Raw genomic sequence first — 23,865 nt, forward strand, 5'->3', positions numbered from 1 at the left:
CTGGAAGGGAAAGTCTGAAATCCTTGCTAATTGACATACGATATCCTGTCCTATCCGGTCTATACAAAAATCTAGCAAATATGTACACTCGACAAGCGAGGACATGGGAGGCAGTAACAAGTATCAGTGGCAGGCGGAACAGAAAGGATGCAGCACCCATCTGCATTCCTCCTCCTGCAGCTCCAGGAGCTGTTCTCTGGCAGAGAACGCTCAACTTTCCCAGGCATTTCATAATCGAAACAGCAGCAGTAACAACTAAAAATTGGCTTTTACTTGAATGAAATTGAGTAAAGAAGTTTTCAATATGCTTTGGCAATATGTAGGCAATAAAGTCGCTCCGAATATCATGAATATTTTCATTAAAAAAATGAAACAAAAGCCAAACTCTCGGAAGGCTCTCCCTGGCCCAGAGCCTCCTAGACCTTGTGCAAAGAATGAGGCTGCTACATATTGTTGCACGCAACTCCAGAAACATTTGTGTAAATTGTTTTGCAAATTGTTTTTCCATTTAAATTCTGTGTTCGGCTGGCAATAAATGTAGCAAGTTGACGAATTTATTGAAGCCATTGCAAAAAAGTTCTGAGCCGAGAGTCGAACGTCGTAACAATATGCAGCCTTTGGTCAGCAGCAGCTTGCCCCGAAAGTTGTGGCAGGCAAGTGAGAAATTGTGGAGGCCTCCTCAGGAGGCGAGGCGTACCCCCTTGATTCTGTTTATCGTGTATTGAAAAGGGGGAAACCCACCAGAATGCGGACTGGAAGGGGGGGAGAAAACTATTTCCGTTTAGCTAAGAAAACATGGCTAGAAACATGGATACGCATTTTACGGCAATGAACTTTTGTGCTCGCTCGAAAGTTTCTCGCTAATTCCTTCCTTGGCAAACTTTACGCACCTCTCCCACCGCCACACACCTTATGGCTCAAGGAGTCGCAGGAGCATTGCTGCCTTCCCCACGGTGGGGGCTCCTTGTCGATCTTGTCGAATGGAAAATACATTAGCTGCTTAATTGAGAGACAGATAAAAGTTGAGTTTCATTTAAATTTTTATTCAAAAATCACATTTGTTGTTTGCCATAAATACGTAGGTAGATACATATAGTGACATATCCATAATTCCCCACATCCCATACACATTATGTTTATGTACAATTCATCCACCCCATCCACACAAGTAACAGGACCCCAGTCAAGAATCAATAACTGTTTCTTCCCATACTCCAAGCTAGGGCCCCCCCATAATATAAACAATGGACCACATTGTTTCATCAACATTAGAATCACGCCACTCTCGAGAAATCGATTCTTTAGAATCACGCCACTCATGAGGACCAATCAAAGCTAGACATAAAACCAAGGAGTATCACATTCCTAGCTCCGTCATGTAATGCAACACCGATCGCCAGCAGTGGATGCCTTTCATCAAAGCCGACGCATCCCCAAATATCGATCCAGGCACGTACGCCACCGACACGAAGATGCAGCCGAGGAAAGCAACGCCCGAAGCCAGAGTCGGGAGTTCCAAGAGAAGGGCTCATGGAAACTAGCCAGCAGCAGAGAGATCAGTTCCGTTTGAGACAAGCAGACGTAAAGTTAAGTCGGGGAATTCAACCAATCTTGTGACATAAAGAAATTAAGTACTAAAAATAAAATCTTTTTTAAAAACTAAATTTCGAGTTGCGGATATTTAACTGGCGCAGCCGGTAGGATTTCGTTTAAAATTAACTCCTATATTTCGGTAATGGTCAGCTTGTGTAATTTCTAATTACTGTGATCACGTAATCCCGGAATCGTTAATAAAATTGTGAAATCCGCCAAAGAACCTATGTGTTACGAGCACATACGATTTGAAAAAACAAAAATTAAGCGAACTGAAGTAAGCGGAGATAGTGATCCACCAAGAACAGTGAAACACTAAATACAAAATCAAAAAACTTACAAGTGAACCAAAATAAAGTTAAAAACTACTGAAAACAAAACAAAACCCAATCAACACCAACAACATGGCGTTACCACCACTATCATTGAGCGAAATCCACTTGAACCAGGCACTGCTGTCGATCAGACAAATACCTGCCTATGACGGTTCATCTGGACAGCTAAGCTCATTTATCAAACGAATCGAGTATGTATGCGGATTATATCCAACTGAAGATCTTCGCCAACAAAGGATCCTATTCGGAGCGACCGAGATCCAACTGTCAGGAGAGGCAGAACGCATATCGCAAATGATACAACCCAACACGTGGCTCGAACTGAAGACGGCGCTGATCAACGATTTCAAAAATCACACACCATATGAAGAACTCTTACGACAACTATACACCACCAGATTCAACGGCAGTCTTCGTAAGTTTATAGAAGAATTAGAGATAAAAGCATTATTAATAAACAATAAGCTAAACTTAGAAAACATACCAGAAAATAATGTCATTTATAAAAACGCTTTGAACAACACAATTAAAGATGTCATTACTCGAAAACTTCCTGACAGAATGTTCATGACCTTAGCAAGAAAAGATATTACCACATTGTCTAATCTTAAGAAGGCAGCACAAGAAGAAGGATTGTACGAAGCTAGTACAACAGATTCAGGTACAAATAAAGATCAATCGAAATCGTCTCAATCAAGTCGAAAGAATGTTGGAAACTATTATCCAAATTATAATACTACTAACTATCACAATCAAACTCAGAGTTCATCTGGAACAGGTCAGACTAATCGAACAAATCAAAATCAAAATTCCCAAAATCCTGGATTATACAATGTGTTAAAAAATTCCTTGAATCAAGGTAGGGCTCAGAATCCATTCAATCAGCAAATATCTCAAAACCAAGCTAGTGGGAGTGGACCCAGCCAACATACTAAAAGAGGGAGGGAGAGCCAGAGTGGCCAAACAAAGATGGACGTAAATTTTTATCAAGCCGCCTCGGAAGAAACCGAGGAGGACCCTATATAAACATTACCATTAATAAAAGAATATTAAGGTGTATCGCTGACTCGGGATCATCGATCAACATCATGAAAGAAAATTATACAGATTCCGAGATAAAAGACGATAACCTTACGGTCCATACCATCAATGGACCTGTCCGTTTAACTAAGAGTATAATGAGGAATGCGAACAAAACATGTCCGTCCGAACAAAAGTTCTACATACATAACTTTTCCACAAATTATGATATTTTATTAGGAAGAGAATAATTGATGGCAAGTAAAGCCGTCATCGATTACAGAAATGACACTGTAACACTAGGAGCTAGGTCGTACCCAATCATTCAGAGTGGAGAAGCTATTGAAGCCGGCAAGACCGCACAGAAGTGCACTGATCCCTCTACAAAAGAAGAGAAGATCGCACCTAAGTGCCTTGACCCATCTCCAGAGGGAGATCAATACTTCGCTTCCGCTCTAGACAGTGAATTAAGGGAATGTAATCAATTAAGATTGGAAAACTTAAACGACGAAGAGAGGGAAGAGTTAAAGAAGGTCTTATATGAGTTTAAGGATGTGCAGTACAGAGAAGGTGACAATTTGACTTTCACAATTACAATCAAGCACGTGATCAAAACTCAACATGAAGACCCGGTCTACAGACGACCATACAAATATGCCCAGATACATGATCAGGAGGTAAGCCAGCAAATCAAAGATATGATCAGGCAGGGAATAATTCGAAAGTCGAATTCTCCTTACTGCTCGCCCATATCTATGATTCCGTAGAAGATAGATGCTTCAGGAAAGCAAAAATATCGAATGGTAGTAGACTATAGAAGTCTAAATGAAATAACAGTTAAGGACAAATTCCCAACTCCACGAATGGATGAAATCCTAGACAAACTAGGTAAATGTCAGTATTTTACGACAATCGATTTAGCAAAAGGTTTCCATCAAATACCCATGGAACCTAGCTCAATACCCAAAACTGCGTTCTCCACTAAGCATGGTTCACTCGTATGCCCTTTGGGCTAACCACTGCCCCAGCTACCTTCCAAAGATGTATGAACAATCTGCTAGAAGAGTTAATCTTCAAAGATTGCTTTGTATACTTAGATGTCATCATTATATTTTCCACTTCATTGGAAGAACACTTGTTGTCACTAAGGAGAGTATTTGGAAAGTTGAGAGACGCCAACTTGAAGCTACAAATGGATAAATGTGAATTCATGAAAAAGGAAACTGAATTCCTAGGTCATGTAGTCACTACTGAAGGAATAGTACCAAATCCAGGCAAAATCTCTGCCATTGTCAAATTTCCAATACCAGAAACGACTAAACAAATAAGGTCATTCTTAGGTCTGTGCGGGTTCTACAGGAAATTCATTCCTAATTTTGCAAACATAGCAAGACCCATGACACTCAAACTAAAGAAAGGAGCTGTCATAGACCCCAAGGAAGAAAAGTACGTCGAGGCATTTGAGAGACTAAAATTACTCATCACCTCAGACCCTATCCTTGCGTTGCCAGACTTTGACAAAATGTTCACGGTAACAACCTACGCTAGTAACATAGCATTGGGAGCGGTTTTGTCACAAGAACACAAACCGATCTGCTACGCTAGCAGAACCCTAAATGAACATGAAATAAACTATTCAGCCATCGAAAAGGAATTATTAGCGATCGTATGGGCAACCAAGTATTTCCGTTCATACCTGTTCGGTAGAACATTCGAGATACAAAGCGATCATAAACCCTTGATTTGGTTGAACAACCTCAAGGAGCCAAATATGAAATTACAAAGGTGGAAAATAAAACTGAATGAGTTTGATTTTAAAATGAAATATCTACCAGGCAAAGAAAATCATGTAGCTGATGCCTTATTAAGGGTAAAGATTAATGAAAATCTCCTTGGAGAAGCTTCCAATAGCGTTGGTGCAACTGTACATAGCGCACAGGAAGACAATCTAAATCACATTGCTATCACGGAAAGACCAATTAACTATTACAATCGGCAAATTGAGCTAATAAAAGGCAATGAAGATAAGGTAGAAACAATTCGTTATTTTCACAAGCTAATCATCAAGATCACGTATAAGGAAATGACTAACACCTTAGCGAAGGATATAATAAAGGAATATCTATGCACCAAAAAGAGCGCATTATATTTCCATAACGAAATAGATTTTCCTCCATTCCAAAAAGCCTATTTAGAAATCATTAATTCTAACAATATAACCAAAGCTATTAAATCAAGCACGAAACTCCTAGATATTCAGAATTACGCTGAATTTAAAGAAACCATATTAAAGAATCATAAAGGCTTACTCCATCCAGGGATAGAGAAAACCGTCAATTGGTTTAGGGGAAAATACTATTACCCGGATTATCAAAAACTAATCCAAAACATCATAAACGAATGTCCTACTTGTAATATTGCCAAAACAGAGCATAGAAATACGAAGTTGGCATTCGAAACTACACCGGAAATACTGAACATCAGAGAGAAATACGTCATAGATTTCTATATGGTTGGTAACCAACAGTTCCTATCATGTATTGACGTATACTCGAAGTTTGCCACTCTTGTAGAAGTAAAAAGTCGTGACTGGTTAGAAGCAAAAAGACCCATCATGAAAGTTTTTAACGAGATGGGCAAACCAATTGAAATCAAAGCCGATAAAGATTCAGCTTTTATGTGCACAGCATTGCAAGCATGGCTGAATGCGGAAAACGTCAAAATAGAGATCACTTCCAGCAAAAATGGAATATCTGACGTAGAAAGATTTCATAAAACAGTAAATGAAAAATTAAGAATAATATCTAGCAAGGATAACCCAGAAGATAGATTCACGAAGTTTGAATTAATTCTTTATACTTATAATCATAAAACCAAACATAATACCACAAATAGGACACCAGCTGATATATTCATTTATGCAGGCTCACCTGATTATGACACCCAACTAAATAAAGTGAATAAAATCACTCAATTAAATAAAAACCGCATAGAGTATGAAGTAGATACCCGCTATAAACTATCACCTCTAGTTAAGTCTAAGGTAACAAATCCTTTCAAAAGGACGGGCGAAATTAGACAGGTAGACGAAAAACATTATGAAGAAAAGAATAGGGGTAGGAAAATAACTCATTATAAATCAAAATTCAAGAAAAAGAAGAAATCTAATAGAAGCAAATATAATAATTCCAGAGAAACCGAGGAAGTTAATGGAGTCGGCGAACTTCAACACAATTAAAATCCTCATCTTCCTCATAATTACCATCGTAATGGCACAGGGCCAAAACATAGAAATAAATCCTATAAAATCCCAAAACGGATATATGATATTCAAAACTGGATCGATTAACATACCTATCAATTACGAATACCATTATCTAACTGTTAATGTAACTAAAACCGAAGAACTATACCAAAATTTATTAATGCAAGCCACTAAATTCCAGGACATAATCCAAATAAAATATCTAGTAGACAAATTGCAAAGAGAAATGAACGGGCTAAAAATAACCAAAAGAAATAAAAGAGGCCTAATCAATATAGTAGGAACAGCCTACAAATATCTCTTTGGAACACTAGATCAGGAAGATAAAGTCGATTTGGAACAAAAAATAGAAAATTTAGCCAGCCATAGCATTCAAATGAATGAACTAAATTTGGTAATAGATGCAGTTAATAGCGGAATAAACGTTATAAACAAACTAAATGAAGAAAAAGACAGGAATCAACAAATAGAAATTTTGATATTCAATCTACACCATTTCACAGAATATATCGAAGATATAGAACTAGGTATGCAATTAACTAGGCTCGGTATATTTAATCCAAAATTATTAAAACAAGACTACCTGGAACAAATAAATTCTGAGATAATACTAAATATAAAAACCTCCACATGGCTAAAATCCGATACCAACGAAATTCTAATAATTTCCAACATTCCCAAAGACATTACAAAAGTACCAATCTATAAAATCGTTCCGTATAAAGACGAATTAAATAACATGTTAACAGATATGACATACGACAAGTACTACATAAAAAATGAAGAAGTATTTGTTAAAGAAACTAGATTGAAAACCAATGACAATTGTATAAAAGGAATTCTAATGCAAATTCCCACTAAATGTCCATATTCCAAAACTTTTCAAAACTTTCAAATAAACTTTATTGAACCCAATATACTAATCACATGGAATCTTCCAAAAACAACGCTAAACCAGAATTGTGTAAACCAAGAAATCATAACGGAAGGAAATACCATTATAAAAATCTACAACTGTTCAATCCAATTAAATGAATTTACAATATCAAACACAATGTTAGATTTTGCCCAGAATGTTTATGTCAACAACAACATAACTAAAATAAAACGAGGTGGAACGTTGTGAGTTGCTGCGGACACCGCAACTCTACAGTTATACCCGATACTAAGTCAGTATGGCTCTCCTGCGGCAGACGCCGCTAATATTGAACCACACGACAAAGAGTGCGTGCGAGAGAGACAGAAAATCAGTCTGAGCGTGACGTCGGGCGCTGCGTAGCCACTGAAAATTGATTTCTTGCTTTTGGCTACAAAAATGATCCGATCTGATCCAGATTCAGCAATCTGATAGATATGGTCATTATCTATGATTCTGCGTTTTTAGTTTTCTCGAATGTGCAATATTGTGGATGCAACAGATTTTCGTCTTTTGTGGGGCTGAAGGGGGTGGCGCGAAATTCTGAGATATACGTTTTATAGTGAGATCTAAAAGAAGTGCGGATACCAAATTTGGTTACTCTAGCTTTAATAGTCTCTGAGATTTGTGGATGCCCCAGATTTTCGTCCTTTGCGGGGGCGGAAGGGGGTGTGGAGAAATTTGGACACGAAACGGTCAAGGTCCGATATCACAGGAGTGTGGATACCAAATTTGGTTGCTCTGGCTCTTATAGGTTCTGAGATCCTTGAACTCATATTTTGCAATTGACAAAACCGACCATGAAACCTGTGTGTTAGAGAGAGACAGAGCGAGAAAGAATGAAATTGTTTTCTTGATTCTGGCTATAATCATTATACGATCTGGTTCAGATTTTGCACTGTAGAAGATATGGTCATCCTCACCGATTCTGCGTTTTTGGTTTTATCGTATCTTTAAAAATGTGGATGCCACAGATTTTCGTCCTTTGTGGGGGCGGAAGTGGGCGGGGCGAAGTTTTGAAATATTTTTGTAGCAGTGACATATCACAGAAGTCTGGATCCAAAACATCGTTGCTCTAGCTCTTATAGTCTTTGAGCACTAGGCGCTGAAGGGGACGGACGGACGGACAGACGGACGGACGGACGGACAGACAGGGCTCAATCGACTCGGCTATTGATGCTGATCAAGAATATATATACTTTATGGGGTCGGAAACGATTCCTTCTGGACGTTACACACATCCACTTTTACCACAAATCTAATATACCCCAATACTCATTTTGAGTATCGGGTATAAAAACCACTGTCGTATGTCCAAACTAATGAAATAATTATGCAATCCACCAAATATAGTAACCTATTACAAATAAGTCTACTAATTTCATTTGTCATAATTATATTAGTACTACTAAGTTATGTAGCTGTTAAATTTAAGAAAACTTCTAAAAGAGTCACTGTTAAATGTATTAACCCTATAATAGAAGCAGAAGAGGAACCAACCTCAGCCACCGCACTTGACACCCCGTTACTATACCCGAGGGTAATCGCCTAGGGACAGGCTAATAACAAACGTTGGGGAGTGACATATCCATAATTCCCCACATCCCATACACATTATGTTTATGTACAATTCATCCACCCCATCCACACAAGTAACAGGACCCCACTCAAGAATCAATAACTGTTTCTTCCCATACTCCAAGCTAGGGCCCCCCATAATATAAACAATGGACCACATTGTTTCATCAACATTAGAATCACGCCACTCTCGAGAAATCGATTCTTTAGAATCACGCCACTCATGAGGACCAATCAAAGCTAGACAAAACCAAGGAGTATCACATTCCTAGCTCCGTCATGTAATGCAACACCGATCGCCAGCAGTGGATGCCTTTCATCAAAGCCGACGCATCCCCAAATATCGATCCAGGCACGTACGCCACCGACACGAAGATGCAGCCGAGGAAAGCAACGCCCGAAGCCAGAGTCGGGAGTTCCAAGAGAAGGGCTCATGGAAACTAGCCAGCAGCAGAGAGATCAGTTCCGTTTGAGACAAGCAGACGTAAAGTTAAGTCGGGGAATTCAACCAATCTTGTGACATAAAGAAATTAAGTACTAAAAATAAAATCTTTTTTAAAAACTAAATTTCGAGTTGCGGATATTTAACTATATATATATATATACCGATATATATAGTTATATATATGTATATGCGATGCTTTGCCAATATTATATGGTATATGCTGTTTCGTTATGTAATTTACATTAGTTCATGTGTGTGTGTGGGTGTTTAAGTGTGTGTCTGTGTGGCTGTCGCTGTGTAATATGCCTCAAGCTTTAGCAATCTTCACTAGGCAATGGGTTTAAGCACATTTATGTATTTTATTTACTCATGTTTTGCATGTTTTCATTTCAGCTGCAGCTTACAACATTGTTTTCTTTTTATTTCCTGTACAAATAGAAAACCAGATTCCATGCAAATAAATCACTGCACATTCATTTATCTCAAATGTGAATTTACAATAACAAAAACGCACAAATGGAATTAATTATCATTCGAAAATCGCCCTGCAGCGCATTTAAACAGATTTAAGTGCAATAATGGCATTGATGGGTCCTTGAATATGCACGACAATGGGAGGGGGGGGGGGGGGATGGGTAATCATTCTTAAGCTCAGATATGTGTTCATTGCGCATTCAGCTCCCCTTCGAAAGGATACTTGGGGCTATAATCATATGTAATAAAAGGGAACTTGGTTCAGGCCTTCCCCAAAGCTGCTCTTTAGTTTCCATGGGATTCACTTAATTGAAGTGCACATCGTTTTCGAATAGGTAACTCGTTATTCATTTTCCAATTTCATGCAGCGACTGCTTCAAGTGAACCCATTCAAACTACCCTCAACGTTACGTGCTCTCTCCCTGCCTTCTCTTTACTCCCTTGTCGCACAAAAAAAAGGAACTCTTCTTATACGAGTGTTATTGAAAAACACATGGGATTCATGGGTTTCTATTTGTCCAGTTAATGCGGCAAAATAATTGATTATGCACAATTATCCCCATAACGTATTTGCATATGGGGCCAGGATGGGGACTGATGGAGGGATATCCATCCTATTAGTGGGGGGAGGGGAGGGGCGATGCCGTGCGGCTTTCGGGCATAATCTTATCACAACATTCATATTCGTATTCCCATTCCATTGAATTTTTTGTTTCGGTTTGGGCTTAATTTTAATGTTCTTTTTATACCCGATACTCAAAATGAGTATTGGGGTATATTAGATTTGTGGTAAAAGTGTATGTGTGTAACGTCCAGAAGTAATCGTTTCCGACCCCATAAAGTATATATATTCTTGATCAGCATCAATAGCCGAGTCGATTGAGCCCTGTCTGTCTGTCCGTCTGTCCGTCCGTCCGTCCGTCCCCTTCAGCGCCTAGTGCTCAAAGACTATAAGAGCTATAGCAACGATGTTTTGGATCCAGACTTCTGTGATATGTCACTGCTACAAAAATATTTCAAAACTCCGCCCCGCCCACTTCCGCCCCCACAAAAGACGAAAATCTGTGGCATCCACATTTTTAAAGATACGATAAAACCAAAAACGCAGAATCGTAGTGGATGACTATGTGTTCTAAAGTGTAAAATCTCAACCAGATCGTATAATTATTATAGCCAGAATCAAGAAAACAATTTCATTCTTTCTCGCTCTGTCTCTCTCTAACACACAGGTTTCATGGTCGGTTATGCCAATTGCAAAATATGAGTTCAAGGATCTCAGAACCTATAAGAGCCAGAGCAACCAAATTTGGTATCCACACTCCTGTGATATCGGACCTTGACCGTTTTGTGTCCAAATTTCGCCACACCCCCTTCCGCACACGCAAAGGACGAAAATCTGGGGCATCCACAAATCTCAGAGACTATTAAGGCTAGAGTAACCAAATTTGGTATCCGCACTTCTGTTAGATCTCACTATAAAACGTATATCTCAGAATTTCGCCCCACCCCCTTCCGCCCCCACAAAGAACAAAAATCTGTTGCATCCACAATATTGCACATTCGAGGAAACTAAAAACGCCGAATCATAGATAATGACCATATCTATGAGATTGCTGAATCTGGATCAGATCAGATCATTTTTATAGCCAATAGGAACAAATCAATTTGCAGTGGCTACGCAGCCACCGACGTCACGCTCAGACTGATTTTCTGTCTCTCTCGCACGCACTCTTTGTCGTGTCGTTTAATATTAGCGGCGTCTGCCGGAGGAGAGCCATACTGACTAAGTATCGGGTATAAATGTAGAGTTGCGGTGTCCGCAGCAACTCACAACGTTCCCGCTCGTTGTTATACCCGATACTCAAAATGAGTATTGGGGTATATTAGATTTGTGGTAAAAGTGGATGTGTGTAACGTCCAAAAGGAATCGTTTCCGACCCCATAAAGTATATATATTCTTGATCAGCATCAATAGCCGAGTCGATTGAGCCATGTCTGTCTGTCCGTCTGTCCGTCTGTCCGTCCGTCCGTCTGTCCGTCTGTCCGTCCCCTTCAGCGCCTAGTGCTCAAAGACTATAAGAGCGAGAGCAACGATGTTTTGGATCCAGTCTTCTGTGATATGTCACTGCTACAAGAATATTTCAAAACTTTGCCCCGCCCACTTCCGCCCCCACAAAGGGCGAAAATCTGTGGCATCCACAATTTCGACGATGCGAGAAAACTAAAAACGCAGAATCGTAAAAGATGACTATATCTTCTAGAGTGCAAAATCTGAACCAGATCGTATAATTATTATAGCCAGAATCAGGAAAACAATTTCATTTTTTCTCGCCCTGTCTCTCTCTAACACACACGTAGCATAGCCGGCTTTGCTTAGAGTAAAACATTAGCGCCTAGATCTCAGAGACTATAAAAGCTAGAGCAACCAAATTTGGTATCCACACCCCTGTGATATCGGACCTTGACCGTTTCGTGTCCAAATTTCGCCACACCCCCTTCCGCCCCCGCAAAGGACGAAAATCTGGGGCATCCACAAATCTCAGAGACTATTAAGGCTAGAGTAACCAAATTTGGTATCCGCACTTCTGTTAGATCTCACTATAAAACGTATATCTCGCCGCTAATATTGAACGACACGACAAAGAGTGCGTGCGAGAGAGACAGAAAATCAGTCTGAGCGTGACGTCGGGGCTGCGTAGCCACTGCAAATTGATTTGTTCCTTTTGGCTACAAAAATGATCCGATCTGATCCAGATTCAGCAATCTGATAGATATGGTCATTATCTATGATTCTGCGTTTTTAGTTTTCTCGAATGTGCTATATTGTGGATGCAACAGATTTTCGTTCTTTGTGGGGGCGGAAGGGGGTGGGGCGAAATTCTTAGATATACGTTTTATAGTGAGACCTAACAGAAGTGCGGATACCAAATTTGGTTACTCTAGCCTTAATAGTCTCTGAGATTTGTGGATGCCCCAGATTTTCGTCCTTTGCGTGTGCGGAAGGGGGTGTGGCGAAATTTGGACACGAAACGGTCAAGGTCCGATATCACAGGAGTGTGGATACCAAATTTGGTTGCTCTGGCTCTTATAGGTTCTGAGATCCTTGAACTCATATTTTGCAATTGGCAAAACCGACCATGAAAGACCATGAAAAAGACAGAGCGAGAAAGAATGAAATTGTTTTCTTGATTCTGGCTATAATAATTATACGATCTGGTTCAGATTTTGCACTCTAAAAGATATAGTCATCTTCTACGATTCTGAGTTTTTAGTTTTATACTATCTTTAAAAATGTAGATGCCACAGATTTTCGTCCTTTGTGGGGGCGGAAGTGGGCGGGGCGAAGTTTTGAAATATTTTTGTAGCAGTGACATATCACAGAAGTCTGGATCCAAAATATCGTTGCTCTAGCTCTTATAGTCTTTGAGCACTAGGCGCTGAAGGGGACGGACGGACGGACGGACGGACAGACGGACGGACAGACAGGGCTCAATCGACTCGGCTATTGATGCTGATCAATAATATATATACTTTATGGGGTCGGAAACGTTTCCTTCTGGACGTTACACACATCCACTTTTACCACAAATCTAATATACCCCAATACTCATTTTGAGTATTGGGTATAAAAAGTGATTTCCTGACCGTAAAAGTACAGAAGATGCCGAACGCCCTGAAGATGAGGAGATTAAAAGAGATCTGATTCCATTAACTCACAAAAGATATGTAAATCCTATTTTTTTTATGAAGGTAAACAAAAACTTGAGACACGCTGGATTGAAGGATTAATATTCATCCAAAAATCTGTGTCTCATTCAAAAAAGTCCTCGTTTTGTGCGGGTACCTACTGTACCTGTCAGTGTTACTATAACGACCCTTTTAATTGACTCCCTGAAACTGGTTGCTCGCTGACCAATCAGTCATTTTCCAACTGTTTCCAATCGAACTATGGCATCGTGGCCCACCCAACTCGTTTTGATATGTTGAAGCTATATATTTTTAGCGGATTTCATCTTGCACTCCACTCCGATTATTGCCCTGCGCACTTGAAAAAGGCTAAAATAGAAAATAGAATTGCAAACGAAATATTACAAAAAAAAAGAAGAGAAAGGAAATAAAAATTGTACAAAACTGTTCATCGGCAATTGTTGTGTATATTTGTGGTAAAAAATATGTATATAGATATATATACTTTTGATATAGTATATGCACGTATAGATTGGCTTAGACTAACACAAAAAATCTCTCTTCTCGTCTCATTTCATCTGATATGCGAGTGGTTTTTAAAAAGTTTATTGTATCTTGATGGCTGCTGTTGATGGCCACGAATTACGAACTAAAAGCTGAGTTGTCCAAATACGAATTGCACATAACAAAGTAGAAATGAAAAAGCTACTAAAGTTAACCTTAAACTTAATATTGCTAAACATAGTACTAAAGCTACTCCTCTGGCTTTTGTGCACACTTGACTGAATGGCTGCTCGAATGGAGCTCTTTTTTGTTTGCTATTGCTAGGGTATATACCGTATTTGACGTTGAATTTACATTGGATACTATACGTTAAGGAATTGGATGGAGCCTCGAGTCTGCAACTGAAACTGAGAGGCGTTCACGCACACATTTACATGCACAGAGAGTGGCAACAATGCATTGCAATGCGACAGGCGACAAACATTTACAAATACATAGAAAACTCAACGCGCACGGTACAAAAACATACGCAACTATACACACAGATTATAATACAGATATACAGATACAGATATTGATATAGATAGAGATAGAGACAGTAACCGTGAATTTTTCGAGTGCGGACGCGTCAAACAGCTGCTCTGCAAGACACAGACAAATCGCGAAAGATACCTGGAAAAAAAATACCCGAAATTAGCTCAAGCTCTTGCTGACACCGCGTGCTCACCTGGGAGGATCGAGTCTCACCCCGACTGGCTTCTGATCCGGGCTGCGCGTTGCACTTCCACGGTCACCCAAAGGAGGCAGGGGCGCTGGGGCCCACCGTGAGTGCTTTGGACGGCGCTTTTCACTCGTCACTTGGAGATTCCCACCTTTTTTCATCCTTTCTCTCCCTTGGGCCGGTTCTCCCGTTCTTCTTCTTCACTCCAGGCCTCGCAGCTGATCGACTGGGGTACCAGGGCTGGATAGTGCAGGCCACTAACCAGCTGATCGACTGCAGTGCGGTGAAGGGGCACTAGGTGCCAAAGCATCCAGCCCTCGACAGAGACCGCTGCGGAAGATAACTGCGCCCACAGCAGCTAGCTTCTGTCAGCGACCGCACCTGAGGGAAGGTACTGCCTAACTCCTAGGCGGGATCACTTGCAAACCGCACACACACCTACGCGTAAGTTCCATCCCAAATTCACACGCGTGGAGGAATCCCGTGGCCGGGGCGCTGACCCTGGAGGCCCTGAGAGATGTTCTCCCGAATCCTGCTTCGCCGGTGGCACACTTGGCCGACGAAGAAAAATTCGCTACAAGCCAAGGAGCAATGGCTTTCCAAAAAGCCTCAAAGGTGGCCCGAACACCGCCACAAGCAGCTTTAGCACCGCCAATGAAGCAGAGCTCGTTGCACAGCTTTGCCAGTGGGGCCACGCAGGACGGCGGCAAGGGCACTGATACTCTGAAGAGGCCGAGGGACCCCCCTACACCATCGAGTAGCGGGAGAAAAACCCCCCCCAAGCGAAGCAGGAACTGCTTACAGGACATAGACGAGATTGGCGCAATCCTGGACGACCTACTCTACCAGATGAACGAGAAGGGCCAGAGGTCGATGGGAAGTCAAATCCCATCTGCAGGCGCCAGAGGAGAAAAGGGCAGCGCCAGGAGGATGCCAGTGCCATGATCACACTGCAGGCCCAACTGGCCCCCTACCCAGGATGACCAAGCCCAGTGCGACTAAGGCGACGCAAACGGCATCAGGAGCCCACAAGAGCGAGGCAACACCCCGAACTGAGGAGAAGAGCGCGCGCGGAAGGCCCAGGCAAGGACACCAAGCTGACGCCACTCGACAAGAGGAAACCAAGATGCAGTGCGGCAAGGCGGTCTCACACCTCACTGGTGATAGGCAGGCGTGCGAAACGCAAGCAGACAGGCCGACCAGACGCAGTGCTGGTCAAATGCACCGAGGAGGCATCATACGCCGACATCCTCAAACTGGTGAAGGCAGCACCAACGCTCCAGAGCCTCAAAAACAAGGTTCAGGGCATCAGGAAGACAGCCTCGGGCGAGCTGCTTCTAAGGATGCAACAATCCTCAGACCCCGCCACCCAGGAGCTGCAGATGGCCATCCAGGCAGCGCTTGGGGACAAGGCAGCCGTGAAGGCCATGCAGGAGACAGTCGCGGTTGAGGTACTCAACATAGACGAGCTCACGACAGGCGACGAGGTATGTGAGGCCATAGCTGCAGCGATCGACGGCGACTTAACACAAGGAGCAGTGCCGTACATGCGGAAAGCATATGGCGCAACGCAGGTAGCTACGCTGAACCTTCAGCCCGCACTCGCAAAGAAGCTCCTGGAGCTCGGAAAAGTTCGAATCGGCTGGGTTGTCTGCCGCGTGCGGCAACGGATTGCGCCAACCCGCTGCTTCAAGTGCATGGCCTATGGACACACTGCAGCCAGGTGCAGATCCAAGCGGCCTGTGTCAAGCAATGCATGCTACAAATGTGGTGGGGAGGGGCACAAGCACAACCAGTGCAACAACCCGTCAATGTGCATACTATGCGCTGGCAAGCCAGGAGACGTCCGCTCAGCAGCCCACTCGGCCCTCAGCCGCAGCTGCCCTGAGTATAAGAAGGCACTAGCAAAACTGGTTGATGGTTAAGCTCCTGCAGCTCAACCTAAACCACTGCCGAGCTGCTCAGGATCTGCTGGCGCAAACAGTCCTGGAGCAGAAGATCGACATAGCGCTACTCAGCGAGCCGTACGGCAAAAAACACGAAGGAGTCTGGCAGCAAAGCTCAGACGGAGGAGCAGCAATCTGGAGCTGTGGCCCACAACCAGGCCAGCTTATCCACAGAGCATCCAGAGTGGGATATGTGAGAGCTAAGCACAGCGGGACTTTTGTCTACAGCTGCTACATAGCGCCAAGGTTCACGCAGCAGGAGTATGAGGCGATCATCAGCAACATCGCTAACGACGCACGAGGCAAATCGCCGGTCCTGATAGCGGGCGACTTTAACGCCTGGGCCACGACTTGGGGCAGCGCCAAGAACACACCCCGTGGGACATCGCTCCTGGACGAGTTTGCAAGCCTGAACGTCTGTCTCCTCAACACAGGAACCACACCAAGGTTCAGCAAAGCAGGGCGGGAGTCTATTATAGACCTCACCTTTGCAAGCCCAGAGCTCGCACGCCACGCGAAGTGGCAAGTGCTGAGTGCTTACACCCATAGCGACCACTTATCCGTAATGACGGAAACCTTTGCACCCAGGAACACAACAAGGATACAGCGGGCGCTCCAGGCCGGGTACAAGGAGGAAAGCCTGAGCAGAGCCGCGCTCCTCTCGGCAGAAGAAAACCTAAGCGCCGCCGGGGATGCTGAAGCATCCGCGCCTGCCGTTTACAGGACCGTCAAAGCGGCCTGTGATGCAGCCATGAAAAAAAGAAAGATCGGAGGAAGCAGGCACCGGCCAGTACCGTGGTGGAATGAGCACATTGCCAAGGCCAGGAGGGAGTGCTGCGCAGCTCGGCGTGCCTACCAGCGAGCAAGAGGCTCCGCCCAATTTGGCAGAAATGGCGCGGCATTCAAGGCCAAAAGAAAAGAGCTGAAGGAGGCCATCAGAAGCAGCAAACTCAAATGCTTCAAGGAGCTCTGCGATGCGGCCGATGCGGAACCTTTTGGTGGAGCATACAAACTAGTCATGGGGAGATTAAACAGACAGCCTATGCCCAAGGATCCGGTGCATATGAGAGAGATAGTCGGCACCCTATTCCCTAGACAACCACCCTTACAAGAGGAAGCTAGGGTAGAAGGAGCTAGCCTGAGGGACACCACCACCATCATCACTGCCAGAGAAGTACTGGAGGCCACGGGTAAGCTGAAGATCGGGAAAGCGGCAGGTCCAGATGGAGTCCCTAATGCAGCACTAAAATGCATAAATAGAGCCCATCCGGAAGCATTCGCCACAATGTACACCCAGTGCCTAGCGGAGCGGACAGTCCCACGAGCATGGAAACGGCAAAGGCTGGTTCTGATACCCAAGCCAGGCAAAGAGCTCAACGACCCATCGTCATACCGGCCGCTGTGCATGCTGGATACCATGGGCAAGATTTTCGAGAGGATGGCTGAGCGTCGCGGACTTTCCGACCTCCAATTCGGGTTCCGCAAGCAGAGGAGCACCACTGACGCCATCGAGATGGTGACAAACCTTGCCAGGGAAGCCATGGCAGGAACGCGATGGGCTGGAGGCGACAAAAAGTACTGCCTAGTATGTACACTAGACGTACGAAACGCCTTCAACTCTGTCAGCTGGAAGAGCATCCTAGAGGCCCTGACCAGGAGGGGTATATCTGAGCAAATCACACGGACTCTGCTAAGCTATTTCACGGACCGCGTCCTGATCTACGACACGGAAGAAGGAGCAGAACATCACCAAATCACCGGAGGCGTCCCACAGGGCTCGGTCCTAGGGCCGATACTGTGGAACGTGATGTATGACGATATCCGGCGGCTTACATTACCGGAAGGGTGCACCCTGGTGGGCTTCGCCGACGACATAGCACTGGTGACAGTGTCGAAACACGTAAGAGACGTAGAGGAGAAAACCAACGTAGCAGTCGGGATGATAGTGGCCTGGCTCGCAGCCAACGGGCTAGCATTGGCGGAGAAGAAGACGGAGGCTGTGCTAATGAGCAGCAGAAAAAAGGTCGAGCAGGCATGCGTGAGAGTCGGTAGCACGATCATCAGGACCAAGCCTGCGCTAAAGTACCTAGGGGTAATGATGGACCAGAGGCTGAACTTCAAGGCCCACCTGGAATACGCCAGCGCAAAAGCGACTGCAGCAACGGAGGCCATAAGCAGGATGATGGCCAATACAGGGGGACCACGGCAGCGTAGCAGGCAGCTCATCGCTGGGGTGGTCACCTCCATAATCTTATATGGATCAGCAGTGTGGGCACCAGCAATGATGGTTTCCACATACAGCAGAGACTGCAGAAGCGCATACCGACGCTGTGCCCTGATGGTTACATGCTGCTTCCGGACGGTGTCTGAAGACGCCGCACTTATTGTGGCAGGCATGGTCCCACTGGATCTCCTGGCAGCTGAGGGGCAGAGCGGAGTGGAGGTAGCCAGCGAGCGGCGAGAGCGCACTATAGCCCAGTGGCAACGGCGCTGGGACCAAGCGGCAAAAGGGAGGTGGACCAGACGTCTCCTTCCCCAGCTTAGCCCATGGCTGCGAAGAAGGCACGGCCAAATGGACCATTATTTGGGCCAACTGCTGACGGGGCATGGCTGCTTCAAGCAGTACCTGCATCGCTTTAGGCATGCTGACGACCCGTATTGCAGCTGCTGCGGGCCTGTAGTCGACGAGGATGCAGAGCACGTCTTCTTTGTATGCCCCCGCTTCTCGCAAGAACGAACGAGGCTAGGGGAGACGCTTGCAGAAGTGAGTGTGGACACCCTCACCGACCAGATGCTAGCCGATGAGCAATCTTGGAACGCGGTCGCCTACATGGCAGCAAGCGTGATCAAGGAGCTGCGCAGGCTGGAGCGAAGCCGGACAAACTAAGCCAGAAAGATGACCCCACAGCCCGCACCGCGAAGTAATGCCTAGCGGCAGTCCCGCGGGAGCGGACCCACCCCCCCCCCCCCCCCCCCCCCCTTCCCAGCCATAATTGTTATTTTATTAATATAAATTGTTTTCCCAATAAAAAAAAAAAAAAAAAAAAAAAAAAAAAAGATATTGATATAGATAGGGAGTTATACACATAATACACATATAGAAAAAGTTCTTGTCTAGCAGTTTGGCTAATTTGAAATAAGCATAAAACGATGGCAAAATCGACTGCTGCTGCTCATGCTCCGGCGCCTGCACCTGCCGCTGGCAGTTTTAGAACTACATACATGGCTAATCGTATCGTATTCAGAGTCCTATTATATATACACACACTGCTATTACACATACACATGCATAACTGCAGCGTCGAATGCTTACACACACAATACATACTGCTGCCGCTGAGGATCCTAACTAACTTCTCGTCTCGTCTCGTCTCTCGTTTCGCTATTAATAATAATTAACATAGTTTTTTGCATACAGCATTAATTTCTTCTAAATGGCTATGCTTGTGTGTATGTGTGTGTGTCTGTTGTGTGTGTGTGGTGTATTCAGTACTATTAACGCTTGTAGCTATTGCCAGAATTCACATAACGCTAGCTGCCAACCAACTCAATCTGACGATATTTTTTGCGCAAATTGGAAACTGGATCACGGTACAGCATGGGATCCATACGCAAATTGGAACGTATCAGCGGCATATAGCTGCAAAATCATAAACATTAGTATCCTATCCATAGATGAGTGTACGGGCGTCGTCAGAGATGAGACTCACCCAAAGACCGCTGCAAAGGCATTCAGACAGCTCTGGCGCTGTATGAAATGATCCGGATCGTTCCAGGGGGAGCGGCCCGTCTCCCGATCCTTGTAGCCCTTGCGCTGCGTCACTTTAATCGGCGGTTTTCTGGTCACATGCGAGACCAGCAGGTTCATTAGGATATCCTCGCAGTTGGAGGACTGCTGTACAGTCTTTAGTAGCAGCAACGACAGCCAGTTCGTGTACAAGTAGTTGTAGTAGCGGTGGTAGAAGGCCGCCCCCGTCAGCACAATCGAGTAGTAGTTCGTCCACTTGGACGTGTAGCCCCAAGCGTTCTGCAATTGATGTATTGGCGTTTTGATTATTGGTCACTCCATCACACCACTCCAGCTCCAGCTCACCTTGGAGTCATCCCAGAAGTGTGCCCTCGCCGGATAGCCCACAATGCGCTCGGGAAAGTCCCGCCACACGGTATAGGCAAAGTCCAGTTCATCCGTATTGAGTATGGCGTCCTCGTCCAGCGACAGCACAGCGTCCGTCTGTATCTCATCGTAGGGCACAAAGCGTTGTGATATGCTCGGTCGTTCCTTAGTCGTTTGGCCCGTCGGCCCGGCCCCGGCCCCAGCCCCGATACGAGTGTTGCCCCCCAGAGCCACCACATGCAGGGGTATGTGATAGGTGGGGGGCCAACGTTTCTTCAACGGCAACGGTCGCTCAGCCGCCCACAGAACAAGGATCTAAGGAGAGAGAGAGTGCATGAAGAGCTTTGCTACCAATCTGTGGGCTTATGGTGGATACTTACACGATCCACAAACTGGCTCTTGGTGATGGTCTTGACCAGCTTGTAGAGCGCCGCATTGGGACCCATGGCGGCTCCAATTTGCACATAAATGACGGCCGTGTAGTTGTGCCGCGGCTCCGCTCCCATCGAATTGAGCATGAAAGGCATGAATCTGTTGGAGGATTATCGATACTATATTTTTCGAATGGAGGAGGCATATGGCTCGTACCTGGAACTGTCGGCGAAGGTGGGCAGCGTGAGCAGGGCGCCGGGGGAGCTGTTCCACACCAGGCTGCTGCGCACGGGGTGGTCCGGCAGGCGTTCGCGAATGATCTGCAATGAGAGGCAAACGGGGAGTGGGTAAGTGGATGGAGCTAATGGCAATATGCCCAAGTGATGATTGCCAATTGATTGCCTAATCAGTGGAGTGGAGTGGCAAAGAGGCAGCTGCACTGGGAGTGCACTCCAATTGCGTTTTGAATGGCGTCCCCCCCTTTCGACTGCCTATCCCAAATGACTCTATTCCTTCCTCTGTTTGTGTATGCCTGTCTGGCGGTCTATCTCGTGGTCCCCTCTTGAGTGCGATAATTCAATGGGCCTGGTCCTGAGCCGGAGTCGGAGCCTGAGCTGTTCCCTAATTTTCCGCTTGGCGCAGCTGCTCCTCGTCCTTCGGAGGAGGCGTTACCGCAGCTTCCGCTGCGCAACGGAAGGAGCAGGGCAGCCTCTACGGGCGGAAGTTCGTTCGCCACTCATCAAGTGCTCCAAGTGCCAAGCATCGCGTGTCATTAATGGCGCGTTAATTTGTCGCTCAATGCACGGCTACGCCTTAAAGTATGCCGTGCCAAATTAGTTATGCACAGGAGCCCCAGCTCGAAGTCCCTCTCCGCCCGGATCGGCTTTGCCTTTGGCTTTGGCTTCCATGTGGCCGGGGTTGAATGGAATTATAATTGCAAAGCCTGACCCCCCTTTAACACCAGGGAGTGGGTGTTATGCAAAGGACTTCCCCTTGGGGCGTGATGTGGTTTGTGGAGCAATCGCCTTAGAGTATCCTCAATCGTTAGCTTAAAGATTCAACTAGATTTCAGTGTTACTTAACTTCAGCAGGCCCATGAGAAATGGTTACCTTTTTATAATCTATGGGTCTGGGGGCCATTAGTTTATTTGTTTCTGGCGTGTTTTTCCCATTTTTTCTCTCGATTTATTCTTTGCATTCTTTGTTTGCATTCATCAGCTGCCACATAACTCAGCTGGCTGCCCCGTCTGCAGCGCCCAAGCTCGTTAGGCACATTCCACATTCCACGTGGCACCTTTCGATGGAGCCGCTGTTGGGTGGGGTGGGGTGGGGTCGGGTCGGTGCTGACGATCCCTCGAATGGCTCCTTGTCTGTCTGGGCGGCGCGTGTCTCAAGTGCCTGCTTTACATTTTGTAATTATAATTCCTTCTTTAGCGCATCGCTTTTTATCCAGGGTAAAGGGTAAAGGAGAGCAGAGTAAGGGTACGTTCATCAGTCTCATTCGGTCATAAGGATATAAGGTATGACATGTTACATCTCCTTCATATCTCCTTTAGGTCAAACAGTCTCGATTCGTGACTCATTCGTGTCTCATTCGTGGCCCATGTGCCCGTTTGCCGATGCTTCCGATGTTTCCCATTGCAAACGGACCTGAAAGGGTATCTAAAACTTCGTCCCGCAAAAGCCCACTGCACACACTTGCCCCTCTCCTTCCTTCTGCTTTCTGCAGTTCCTCCCCTCTCCCCCTGCCCTTTTTTTTGCATTGAAAACGCAGAACTAGCGCGTCGCGCCGCGTCGCGCGTTTTTATTTACGGTTTCCTCTCGCGCTAAGTGTGTGTGCCTGTGCATGTGTGGGTGTATGTGTGCATCTGTGTTTGCCAGCCTGCGACATAATTAAGTAAATCTCTGGCTGTCGACGTTGCAGCATAATTGAGTGCACGAGGTAGAAGGAAATGTCCGCCTCCCTATGATTCAATTATGCGCAGTGCCTGTGTCTCCATCTCTCTCGCTGTCTGACTGTCTCTTTTGGCCACATTTTAATTGGCCAACCAAGGCGGACTTAATTGGCTTAGAGCTGGCCAACTCGCATGATGCATGATGGCAAATATTGCCCTGATTTGAATCGCTGCATATGTCACGAGCAGCCGATTCTTTAGCAGCAGTTGCTCCTCGAATTCCTCTCCAAAATAAACACAACATTTTAGACATTCGCCTTTTGGCAGTCCTTAACGAGTGCCAAGGCAATGTGTGCGGGATTTGTACGGGTATATTGACTTTATATCCGTTTCGCATCAGTGCTGCAGCGGTGTGGTTGAGCGATGATTAAGTTGCACACACACATACACACACATGCAGCTTTGGGGCACCGTAAACCCAATGGAGCGGATAATGTATGCACATAAAACAGGTGGATGCATCCACACATCCACACATTAAAACGCCACTAAAATCAGGTTTCTGCGCAGGCATCGAGGAATTAGAGCAATCGAATTTGGCGGTGCGGAGTGTTTCTCTGGAATTAATTTGCCTTCGGAAATTTACTATCTGAGGTTCTTGTTTGAAGATATTTGTAATGCTACTCCGTTTCTGTTTCTGTTCTTCATTCCCGTAGGAATAAGAGTATCGGCTATTTTTCTTAGCATACTTTTCGGGTACAGCCATTTCCCACCGCCATTTGTGTGTGTGTGTTCCATATATGTAACATTAAGTTTAAGTATGTATCTCCTGTGATCAATTGTTTTTCCCCTTAAATGTAAAACTAGATTAAGTTGCCACGAAAGGTAGCAGTAAACTTGTTTACAATAAAATACAAATTTTCCACATGAAAAAAAAAAAAAAAAAAAAAAAAAAATTTGTGTGTGGGGGTGCTGCATATGTATATAAAATACTCCCCCT

At 44.8% G+C, this 23,865-nt stretch overlaps 2 protein-coding genes across 3 annotated transcripts in view; one reads left to right on the forward strand and one right to left on the reverse strand.

Annotated features, from left to right (window-relative positions):
• The window catches only part of LOC117190511 (lamin-C-like), a 128,072-nt gene that overhangs the window by 60,128 nt on the left and 44,079 nt on the right, over positions 1–23,865 (forward strand). The window lies entirely within an intron of this gene.
• Positions 19,551–23,865, reverse strand: part of LOC117190510 (exostosin-1-like) — a 253,608-nt gene continuing 249,293 nt past the window's right edge. Inside the window, exons 6-10 of the mRNA XM_033395576.1 lie at positions 21,187–21,290; positions 20,979–21,129; positions 20,578–20,913; positions 20,195–20,511; positions 19,551–20,124 (exon numbers count right to left, since the gene is read on the reverse strand). Coding sequence (XP_033251467.1) covers positions 20,016–20,124; positions 20,195–20,511; positions 20,578–20,913; positions 20,979–21,129; positions 21,187–21,290 — 1,017 coding nt within the window. The 3' untranslated portion in view covers positions 19,551–20,015. The remainder of the gene's footprint in view (positions 20,125–20,194; positions 20,512–20,577; positions 20,914–20,978; positions 21,130–21,186; positions 21,291–23,865) is intronic.

The sequence above is a fragment of the Drosophila miranda genome (assembly GCF_003369915.1).
Source record: "Drosophila miranda strain MSH22 chromosome Y unlocalized genomic scaffold, D.miranda_PacBio2.1 Contig_Y1_pilon, whole genome shotgun sequence".
Lineage (NCBI taxonomy): Eukaryota > Metazoa > Arthropoda > Insecta > Diptera > Drosophilidae > Drosophila > Drosophila miranda.